Source organism: Gopherus flavomarginatus, chromosome 9, assembly GCF_025201925.1.
Source record: "Gopherus flavomarginatus isolate rGopFla2 chromosome 9, rGopFla2.mat.asm, whole genome shotgun sequence".
NCBI classification, from domain to species: Eukaryota; Metazoa; Chordata; order Testudines; family Testudinidae; genus Gopherus; species Gopherus flavomarginatus.
In genome coordinates, this window is record NC_066625.1 from 33,960,263 (window position 1) to 33,972,595 (window position 12,333).

General features: G+C 43.4%; 1 protein-coding gene across 1 annotated transcript in view; it reads right to left on the bottom strand.

Moving 5' to 3' along the window:
- Window positions 1–6,197: 6,197 nt before the first annotated feature.
- Window positions 6,198–12,333, bottom strand: part of ADCY9 (adenylate cyclase 9) — a 191,149-nt gene continuing 185,013 nt past the window's right edge. Inside the window, exon 12 of the mRNA XM_050968073.1 lies at window positions 6,198–6,290. Within this exon, the coding sequence (XP_050824030.1) occupies window positions 6,222–6,290 (69 nt within the window). The 3' untranslated portion in view covers window positions 6,198–6,221. The remainder of the gene's footprint in view (window positions 6,291–12,333) is intronic.

Consider the following 12,333-nt stretch of genomic DNA (forward strand, 5'->3'; position numbering starts at 1 on the left):
AGGTTTTTGTATATTGCCATTCCTAATGTCTGATTTGTGTCCATTTATCCTTTTCCGTAGAGACTGTCCAGTTTGGCCGACGTACATAGCAGAGGGGAATTGCTGGCATATGATGGCGTATATTACATTGGTGGATGTGCAGGTGAATGAACCAGTGATGGTATGGCTGATCTGGTTAGGTCCTGTGATGGTGTCGCTGGTGTAGATATGTGGGCAGTTTGGCATCGAGGTTTGTTCCATGGATTGGTTCCTGAGCTAGAGTTATTATGGTGCGGTGTGCAGTTACTGGTGAGAATATGTTTCAGGTTGGCAGGTTGTCTGTGGGCAAGGACTGGCCTGCCACCCAAGGCCTGTGAAAATGTGAGATCATTGTCCAGGATGGGTTGTAGATCCTTGATGATGCGTTGGAGGGGTTTTAGCTGGGGGCTGTATGTGATGGCCGGTGGAGTCCTGTTGGTTTCTTTCTTGGGTTTGTCTTGCAGTAGGAGGCTTCTGGGTACACGTCTGGCTCTGTTGATCTGTTTCCTTATTTCCTCGTGCGGGTATTGTAGTTTTGAGAATGCTTGGTGGAGATTTTGTAGGTGTTGGTCTCTGTCTGAGGGGTTAGAGCAGATGCGGTTGTACCTCAGTGCTTGGCTGTAGACAATGGATCGTGTGATGTGTCCGGGATGGAAGCTGGAGGCATGAAGGTAGGCATAGCGGTCGGTAGGTTTTCGATATAGGGTGGTGTTAATGTGACCATCACTTATTTGCACCGGGGTGTCAAGAAAGTGGACCTCCCGTGTAGATTGGTCCAGGCTGAGGTTGATGGTGGGGTGGAAGCTGTTGAAATCATGGTGGAATTTTTCCAGAGTCTCCTTCCCATGGGTCCAGATGATGAAGATGTCATCAATGTAGCGTAGGGAGAGAAGGGGCGTGAGTGGACGAGAGATGAGGAAGCGTTGTTCCAGGTCGGCCATAAAGATATTGGCATATTGTGGGGCCATGCGGGTGCCCATAGCAGTGCCACTGATCTCCAGCTTCCATCCCGGACACATCACACGATCCATTGTCTACAGCCAAGCACTGAGGTACAACCGCATCTGCTCTAACCCCTCAGACAGAGACCAACACCTACAAAATCTCCACCAAGCATTCTCAAAACTACAATACCCGCACGAGGATATAAGGAAACAGATCAACAGAGCCAGATGTGTACCCAGAAGCCTCCTACTGCAAGACAAACCCAAGAAAGAAACCAACAGGACTCCACTGGTCATCACATACAGCCCCCAGCTAAAACCCCTCCAACACATCATCAAGGATCTACAACCCATCCTGGACAATGATCCCACATTTTCAAAGGCCTTGGGTGGCAGGCCAGTCCTTGCCCACAGACAACCTGCCAACCTGAAACATATTCTCACCAGTAACTGCACACCGCACCATAATAACTCTAGCTCAGGAACCAATCCATGCAACAAACCTCGATGCCAACTCTGCCCACATATCTACACCAGCGACACCATCACAGGACCTAACCAGATCAGCCATACCATCACTGGTTCATTCACCTGCACATCCACCAATGTAATATATGCTATCATATGCCAGCAATGCCCCTCTGCTATGTACATCGGCCAAACTGGACAGTCTCTACGGAAAAGGACAAATGGACACAAATCAGACATTAGGAATGGCAATATACAAAAACCTGTAGGAGAGCACTTCAACCTCCCTGGCCACACTGTAGCAGACCTAAGGTGGCCATCCTGCAGCAAAAAAACTTCAGGACCAGACTTCAAAGAGAAACTGCTGAGCTTCAGTTCATCTGCAAATTTGACACCATCAGCTCAGGATTGAACAAAGACTGTGAATGGCTTGCCAACTACAGAACCAGTTTCTCCTCTCTTGGTTTTCACACCTCAACTGCTAGAACAGGGCCTCATCCTCCCTGATTGAACTGACCTCGTTATCTCTAGCTTGCTTGCTAGCATATATATACCTGCCCCTGGATATTTCCACCACATGCATCTGAAGAAGTGGGTATTCACCCACGAAAGCTCATGCTCCAAAACGTCTGTTATCTTAGATCTGATAGCGCTGCCACCAATCAGGAATTTTAGGGCCTGATACCCTCTGGTCCCCCCAAACCTTCCCAGGGGACCCCAAGACCTAGATTCCTTGAGTCTCACAACAAAGGGGAATAAACCATTTCCCTTCCCCCTCTTTACCTCCTCCCAGATTTCCCCGCCCTGGGGACCCTAGGATACTCCCTGCTTCAAGTCCTTGAAACACAAGTACCGAGAGATCTAATCTCTCTCCCCCCTCACCCAGAGGGTATGCAAAGTCAGGCTTAGTAAATCTAACACAAAGAGATTTTCCCCCTCCCTTTGTTTCTTAGCCTTAACCAGTGAAAAACACTCAAACAGGTCTTAAAAAGAAAGCTTTATATAAAAAGAAAGAAAAAGGACATAAAATGGTCTCTGTATCAAGGTGACAATATACAGGGTCAATTGCTTAAAGGAAAAAATGAATAAACAGCCTTAACCAAAAAGAATACAATTTAACACATTCCAGCAACTACACACATGTAAATACAAAAAACAATATAAACCTATTGTCTTACTATCCTTGTACTTACAACTTGGAAACAGAAGATTAGAAAGCCTGGAGATAGAAAGATCACTCTCAGAGCCAAGAGGGTCACCGAACCAAGACAAAGAACAAAGAACTCACACCCAAAACTTCCCTCCACTCAGATTTGAAAAAGTCTTGTTTCCTGATTGGTCCTCTGGTCAGGTGTTTGGTTCCCTTTGTTAACCCTTTACAGGTAAAAGAACATTAACCCTTAGCTATCTGTTTATGACAGGCTGGTTGTTCATTCTCACTCAGTCGCTGTTCTTGGTCTCATTGCAATTGGCTGAGTTTGGAATCCATCTGCTTGGTCAGTCAGTTGGTCTAAGGAGGGCTGCTAAGACATTATCATCTCTGAAAACTCCTCATCCACCACTGTGGTCCCATTTAAGCAAACAACATGTTGGATCTTGGGAGATAGGTTTTGCAGACTCCACCATCCTGACTGCCTTCCTCACCCACTCCCCACTCTTTGAGAGTACATTGGCACTGGAGCTAGAGATGTAATTTCTATATTAAGGAGACATACCTGTGCTAGCTCTGATCAAACTACTGTACTAAAAATAGAAGAGAATCTGTGACGTCACGTGGAACAGGAAGGGCTAGCCATCCCAAGTATGATCCTGTCCCAGACTGTAGGTACTTAATGGATTCCCTTCCATTGCTTGTGCCAGGGCAGCTATGCTTGTTATTTTTAGCACACTAGCTTGATCAGAGCTAGAGCGGGTACGTCTACTTGAGCTGGAGATTATGCCTTTCAGCTCCAGTGCAGACACTCTTAGAGTCAAGATATCAAATTTAACATAGCTGCTTGTCTTTGTGCCTTTCCTGGGAAGCATATGCAAGACAGACAGATGTTAACATTTTTATTATCTTGTAAATGTAACAGCTTTCATTTGCATCTACTTTTAAAATTCCTACAACATTCCTAGAAAGCTGTGAAATTAGAATTGCTGCTTGATACAAAAGAACAACTACATTTAGTTGCCAAAACCAAAACCATGATTAACTAGTCTGAACAAAAAAAGCATGCTAAAATCATTACCAGGCTCTTCACACATAGACAGGGGCCCTTGCGCTATGCAGCATATTACAGAGAATTATTCAGCAGGCTCCTTCTCCCCCAGTTGATGTGGGAAATAGGCACTGAATTATATCTAACAAACTGGGGATTCAATGTCAACAGTAACTGAATACAAACCACTCCAGGGCCTTCAACTGGACTGAAATACATCTGAATTGCACCACAAGAGGCTCATCCATATGAATAATTAGTGCACGGCAAGCTGGGGTGTGACTCTACTTTGCACTAGGCCTGCTGCACACTAGATGTCCGTGTGTTCCCTGCTGCTGTGCACTACAAGTCCCGCACTGTGCTTTCTTCCACCTTGCTTGGAAATGGGAGGATCAACATCAGGGTGGATTTGATTTAAATCATGATTTAAATCACTGGTCAGGAAGACACAATTTAATCATGGATTTCTACATAAAAGTTCACTCTTGTTGGTTGTTATAAGCTTAATACATATTTTTTTACAACTCAGAGATAGATGTAGGTTTCATTTTTAGAAGGTACACACTATATATTTTCAAAGTGATTTATTTTGAAAACTTTTCAGATTAGTTTTACAGCTATATCAGAAAATGAATGATTGTTTGGTTGTTTCATTTACCAAAGGTAATTGAAGCAGATATTAATGAAGTCATTGGGAGGTGAACTTTCTCCAATTCAACAGGTTAATCATTAATATTTGGAGGATTTTCTTACCATGCTGTATTAGGAGGAGAAAATCACCAGACAAACATTTAATTTGTTTTATTCAACTAAAACAACAACATTATGTATTCTGGATTTTTTCTTCAACAGCAAACATAAAATATTTTAACAAAACAAGCATATGAATTTTTGAATGTAGTTAAATGTTCAAGTTTTTTAAAATCAGGTTTGTTTTTCTTAAAACTGTTTTTAACTAAAATAGTTAAATGAAATATTTAAAAAAAAATTAAATCAACTGTCAGCCAGGTCAACATGAGAAACTTAAAATATTGGCTTCTGCATCTAACTCAGTCATCTTCACTTTCATTTTCCTGTTTGTTCATAATGTGGAAAATAAAAATAAGCTTTCCTGCTTTTTCAGGTCCCAAACGATTTCTCAATTTGGAATGAATTAGTCCAAAGATAGAAAATATTCTTTCTACACCGGCAGAAGAAGCTACTGCTGTTAAAAGTGAGATTATCACTTCAACAGTCTCTGAATCCAAGTGCTTAAGTGGCTTCCACTAGTTCACTGGTGTGACTTTCTTTAAAACATCATCAGCAAACATATATTTCCTGAACGGTTCACCATTAGCTCAAGCTTATTATAGTTGGCATTATGGAGGGATGATTGCTGGACGTCCATGTCATAGCCAACTCCTCTTCTTCAGCAGTTAAGGTTTGACCCTGGTACCAAGTATTGAGAATATTTGCAAGAAAATGAGCCGGAGATAATGCTTGTCCCATTCGTTTTTTTTAATGCTTGTAATTTAACTCTGTCATTGCATATTTCTCTTTTTAAGATCTCACTCAGTTCCTTCCAAATTTCAACAGCATCAGCAATAAAACAGCTATTTCCCTGCATTTTGTTGAAGGTTACGGAAATAAGTTTCAGTGCACTGAGCATGTTTTCAACATTTCTCTTAAGCCCAATGCTGAAAACTTTGGCTGTGATAGTGCCATCTATTTTTTCACGATTTTGTTCACAAACTGTCATCAGATTAGGCTAGTTCTTGATATAGTGCTCAGAATAGTCCACTACTGAGTTCCATTGCATGTCTTGTGGGAGAGTTAGCTTGGTTTCTCCCACTTTTTTCAGAGCAGCTGCTGCAAAGTGGTTTTAACAGAAGTATTTTGCAATTTCAAGAATATTAGCCTTTATTTCTGGAACACTGAAATCTTTGGCTAGGAAGTGCATCAAATGAGCACTGCAACCATATGTTATCAGCTTGGGATTCTCTTGGAAATAGTTTCTTCTCATCTTGGATACATTTGCAGCATTGTCTGTGACCAAGCTGCATACTAGACATTGGAATGTTTTTCACAGTTTGTTATAGCTTTTACTGCTACTTCTTGTAAATATTCTGCTGTGTGTGCATTTCCTGATGTATCAATTGTTTCAGTAAGGAAGACATTTCCTTCTTCTGTTGTCACACAAGCACATACAATAGCATAATTGTGGACATTGCTCCACCCATCAAGACTCAGGTTAACCATTTTACCCTCTAGACCTTTTGCTAATTGCTCAATTTCTTTTTCATACGCTTTATCCAGCAATTTGCTTGCAACATCTGCTCTGTTGGGTGGACTGTATCCTGGTCTTAATGACTGAACCATGTTAGTGAAGTGTGGGTTCTCAATCATGCAGAAAGGAGAGTTTGTTGCATAAACTGGGTAATTTTTTCCATCAATTACCTCTTTTTATAATCTGCTGGTTCTTATCACAAACGTATCTATGGTAGTTTCTGGATGATGGAGATGTTTTTTCTTTTTGCTACAGGTGATATACTGTGGCTATGTGACACACATGATGTGACACAAACACTATCATTGGTAGATAACTCTGAAACTATAGAAAATGATGGTGATCTTGAAGGTGGATAGTCTTCAGAATCCTGTATGTTGAGGATGGATTCTCCTAAACAAAATAAGTCAATGCAGTTATTTATTATTACGATACTGCTCATTTATTACTACTCATTGCATTCACTGATACTCACTACTACTTTAAAGATGAAATTGTAAAAGGAAGAGCTGCCTATTTCAGCTATTTATTTTTATCACAACTGCACCTAAAATGATAGTACCATAGAGTAACAGCTATATTTTTGCTCCAACATGGGAATTCAAGAATAGTTCAGAAGGAAGACAGGCAGTCCTTAAGAAAGAAGTATGAAATAAAAAAGTTTACCCACCTGAAGATCCTGCATGTTCAGACACGTTCCTTTCATCATCTTCAACACAGCTTCCTCCTGAGAAGGAACACTTCTCATGATGATGTTTCATTTGGGCAATCAGGCCTTGCATTTCTTTGTTGCACTCTTTGCATTTTGCACACATGCCTGTCTTACCCACAGGTAGAGAAACTTAATTAAAATATTCCCAAACTTGGCTTCTTTTATGGCTTGCTGCCATTATAGGTTTTCCCTTCTAGTGAGAGAATGTTATGGTAGATCTCAAATCAATGAAGGCTACACTCAGAAAGAGCTCAAGACTTCTGGAATATGCTGCTCAAACAGATTCATTTTTGTTTCTACTGCCTGTCCCTCCCTTCTCACATTTATCTCCAGACTTCTTCTCCTTGTCCAGCTCAATTCTGCCCCCAACAATCTTCTATTCATTGAACTTTTAAAAACTTTGCACTTTTAGAGAGAGGTAAGGGATTGACTCTGTGTACACAAATTTGCAGAGGGACAATAGTGTTGAGGTCTGTTATTTCTCACCTCTATATATTATTTATTTATTTAAAAACATTTTTGCTGTTAACAAGCATGTTATCTCTGGAGACACAAATCCACAGTTTGAGAACTGCAAAACTAAGCATCTCTGATGGTATCTTCTAGACTGAGCACTGAGTCCCATTGAGTAGATAGAAAGATTAACCTAAATAATCTATACAGAAAGCCCTGGAACCCCATAAGTTTGGGTCCCTAATCCATGAACTACTGGAACTCATTTACAAAACTTTTCTTAAACATTACATGAATATAGTGTCTCATACTATAGAATTAGAATTTATAATCTCTATTCCATAATGAGATATCTTTGAGCTATAATGTATCTTAATTAAAACTAACTTTAGATAGGTTTTTTCCTCAGAAAGCACTGATTTTTATCCACCCTGGTCAACATGCGCTAGGGAACTTCTAGTGCATGGCAGCATGGTCCATATGGACAGCTCGTGCAGAGTAGGGTAATGTGATGTAAGCTACCCACCCCAGCTTGCTGCACACTGTATAGACAAGCTTAAGGTGGAAACAAAGCACAAGCATCTATTGCACCAAACAAAGGAGGAGACTTGCCTTGGAAGCAGGGAAGTTACTGTATTTTGTAAACAATGATTTCAGCCGATACTTGAGCACTGGGAGCACCTGTGCTGGAGCTCTGCGTGGCAGGCACCTGATCACCTTGCATGGGTCCTAAAGTGGAGCCCTGCAACAGCACCAGGGCAGAAGAGACTGAAGGCACTTGTAGGGCTGCTGTTACCAGGAATCTGAGAGCGCCACAATCTTTAGTGTATTTATCTGTGCATATCCCTTGGGAGAAAGGGAAACTGAAGTGTTCCTGTATAGCTCAGAAGTGACTCTCTGTCATATGAGAATGGGGAAGTTTGACTGGACTCAGAAACAGAGGCACCAGAGCACCATGAAGTCACTAGAAGTTGTAAGGGCTCTAGAGAACCAGACCCATTTGGCAAGTTTTAACAGAGGAGACTATCTTTGCAAATTAAAATTCTATTTATTTTGTATGGAATCCAATTTGCTTCACCCCTATACTTTCTATGGATTCTTCTCACCATATTCTTCTGAGAATCCAGCATCTGCTCCACTAGACTGGGTATATCTGCTGCTCCAAAAGAATACCAGCCATATCTGGTAGATAAAATCCCTTCCTGCATGTTCAGCTGTTTTCTAGGTTCTTCTCAGCTGTTTCAATAGTCTACCTGCCCACAAATGGTGCAATTAATTTCCCTCCAGAGTGTTTGGAGAAAGCCAATAACTGTTTTGCCCGCATGTCTTCTTTCCAGATGGTCACTATGGATACCATCTGCTGCTGGATGTGAATCCTATCGAGTAAAACAATTCATCTGTCTGTCTGTCCATCCATCTAGGTACTGATATGGCTCTCTACATGAAAAATAATTTTTGGACAGGATGACCAAATCATCTACCAAAGAGGTGACTGGAGAGTCTCTGGTGTCTGTTGGGCCTTCTGCGCTTGGCTGGATGTCCCATTCTAATCTGACACTATCCTCTAGTGTTCCAGGGAGAGGTAGAACTGATTTCTTTCCAACCCCATAGGGGTCGTAGCTGCTTTCAAGTCTGCTACCCACAGACTTCCTTTTCTTGTTCCACTTCCTGGGGAAGGACCTTCAGAATTTTTTTATGTTTGTTTGTTTTTGTTTTTACCCTTGGCTGGAAAACCTCTCCTCAGGAGAAAGTCTCTTGAATCTCCCTCCCTGTCTTCTCCATCTCTGAGTCTGGTACCTCTCCTTCCATGCTGGGTAATGAGCGTGGGGAGGAATCTTTTCTTTCCTGGCTCTCGATGTGTATTCTTGGAGGCTTTGCTTTAGCTCCTCAGGCTCTTTGAGATAGAGCTCCCAGAATGCCTTGTTCTGAGTTTGGATTTCAGGTCACTGAGTATCCTCCTCTCCCTCATAGAATAACAGGGATATTTGAAAACGGCAATTCAGATGTACGTCTAACATCTCATCTCATTTATTGGTAGGAAGGGATCCGAGCCATTAATGAATGGACTCTACTAGGATTGGATTTACTATATCTGCCCTTTCAATCTGACTTCCCTGCTTTCTCCTTTTGATTTGGAGGGCTGCACTGCAGGTTTTAACTGGCAGGGGCTGAGCTTAGTCTGCTGGCTGGAAGAGCCCATCTGTATCCAACTGATATGAAGCCCAACAGGGCCTGATGCTCGATGAAGGAGGGTGACAGGAGGACTGGCTTTCCCTTCTGATACTTGCCTGTGTGCCTGCTGAGATGATTAGCTATTTCAGTATCTCAGATGGTGCTGGAGGGGTTACAGAAGGAGATGGGACCTCAGAGATTGGGGAGCGAGTAGAGACCCATAGAGGGCGCATGAGGGAAATGTCAGGTGACTGTGAAAGGAGGAAAGACTTCACTTACATCGTAGCATGGTCCTTGAATGGCTCTGGCATCTGTCCAAATTCTGGCTCTACACAGCCGTGTAGAGACTGCCCCTGCCTGTTATTTCTCTTACCTGCAACCTTCTGCATATTCTGTGTCCTCTTTACTTCCAGAATGGACAGATTTTTGGTGTCCAAGCCTGTTTCCTGCTGTTTCAGCCTGAAGCAGGGAATCTGTAGTATCAGGGAGAGGAAACCATAGCTGCCTTCTTTATTTTCTGCTACCTATTCTCCTTGACAAGGTCCATGGGCGTGACTTCTGGGGCTCAGGGGGAACCACCCAGGTATAGAGGCCCTGCAGTGCAGGACTGCAGATTCTTGTCTGCTAAGAGGCTGGCTCTAGCAGCTCTAGGGAGCGAGGGCAGGCAGAAATTAGCACCACAGGACAGGGCAAAGCCAAGGTGGTGCACTGAGCTCCACGTAAACCTTGCCACCAAAAAGAACGCTGTTGGATGCAAAATGAAAAGTGAAAGAGACTAATGTGGCTATTTTACTTTCATAAGTGATCAGATTCTCAAAGTTCAACCCAGGAGGCTTGTCCTGAGCAAGGAGGGGTAGTGCCACAGTGATGGTTTGGCTGCGGGTGAGAGCAGATTTGGGGAGCATATTTCTAAACTTTTTTCTTCATTCTTTCTCATCTCCCACCATGTGCCAGTCTTCTCCCTCTTCTCTTCCATCAATAGCTCTCCCCAGCTCCATTTCACCCACAGACTCCTGCTCACAGAGGCGCCGATTTTGTGATTTGCCAGGTGGTGCTTGATCCCCGCTCCTGTCTCCACTCCCACCCTGCCTCTTCCCACCCCCGTTCCACTTCTTCCTGCCCCATTCTGCCCCCTCCCCTGAGTGCACCCCACCCCACTAAACAGCTGATCACTGGCAGGCAGGAGGCGATGGGGAGGAGGGGATGAGCTGATCAGTGGGCTGCTGGTGGGTACTTAGCACTCACTATTTTTTTTTCTGTGGGTGACCTAGCCCTGGAACACCCAGAGTCGGTGCCTATGCCTGTTCAGTCACTTGTTTGCCCTGAACATGGTGGCTGTGCAGATGTCTAAATTGCAGCAGGGCCTGAGGTCTCCAATTTCTCATGGATCTGACTATGCATGAGTGAGGGCTGGCTCAAGGAGGTTTGTCTAGAGTATAGTTTGTTTCAATTTGAGTTAATTCATTAATTCCCCAGACATTCCATAACTATTGGTTTTAGGACAAACATCTGTGGTTTATGCCAAGCCTCAGTCTACAAACCCTCGGAGACTTCATGGTGGGGCACCATGGAGATACAGGAGAGACCTGCCAGGCAGGGGCTATTGATGCTCAGCCAGCCTGCTGCAAGTTTCATTGGCTCAGGGGGCTGCAGTGTGGAGGGGATTGTAGCCCAATAGACAGACAACTGGTGCATTCCAGGTTTTCAGGGACCATATGGTCACCCTTGTCTTTTATATGGGTTTGAGTGGGAATAAAGCAAGCCAGTTCAGGTACATACACGTAGCTCCCTACACATTCTGGTGCATTAGGCTCCTGAATTTCTGTTTATTACTTAGCTGCTCGACCACGAGTTCTGATTCATTGGTTTATATCTGATGGCTCTACCGCTATCAGCTCCAGAGAATAGCAGTTCATTGTGCTTGTAAGAACTAAAATGATTGAAACAAAACCTCCTTATTTAGAGGGATGGCTCTTACAATGTTAAAGGTTCAAGACTTGGCTACTTGACCCTTATCGGATCTGAGGATGTCTGGCCAGCCCGTCCTGACTCAGAAGCACGTACCTGGAGCACGGTAACAGGATCTGGACTATGCAAATCTCCACTCCTTCATGGCTCCTTTTCCAAAGCAACCAGCACTTACCATTGCCGAAGATGCAGAAGTCTGGGCCTTCCAGCCTCTGCTCGGTCCTCATCCCTGGTCTTGCCCATGGCACAGACCCAGTGTCCTCCTCTCCTCACTTCTATAAGGGGCGCAGGAGACAAGAGGCCTTCAACCATCATTCACTCAATTCTGAAACTTGGATTCTGGGCTTTTCATTTACTAGTGTGTTGCTCCCTCCTTCACCTGGCCCCATCTGACCACCACCACCTTTCAGCTGCCCAGACTCACTAACCTATTCACTGTGCTTTCCCCCTCAGGAGAGTAGAAAGAGAGAGCCTGAAGCACAGGGCCTGGTGCAAGGCCTGGGGCTTGAGCCAAAGTCAGCAAAAGCCAGGCTATGAACCAAAGTCAGGCCCTGTCATAAAGCAAACACCTGCTTCACTGTCTGGTACATGAACTTGGCAAAAACATGGCTGGTGTTGCTAAAACAGACACTACTAACAAGTACTAGGCAATAGATATTCACGTAAACTCATTCCAGAAGGCTAGCACAGGCCTATCCCAACATAAAGTTATGGTATGAACGCATTTATAAGATAAAGTCAGGATGACAGGATAATAGGGGGAGATGTTTTATACATTGATATAGACAAGTTACGTATTACACTCCTGACGTTATTTACCAACCCTACAACAAGTACCTGTTGGTTCAGCTAAAACACATTCCTCTCTCACCCCTCAATTCTGTCCCCCAGAAAAAGACCCCGCAGCACTAAGTTTTAGAAAAGATATTTTACAAATGGAATGCACAAGTGGTGTGTGCACCTATCATCACCCTGTTCACCTGGGTCTTCTTACCTTATTGCCCCTCACTCCTCCTTTTTTGTTTTTGTTTTGTAAGCACTTTGGATGGGAACCATATTGTCCTATGGTTTATAGGGCTTGCATGTTTTGGATGCTACGGCAACATCATTATAGTTAGGGCCCTGCCAAAT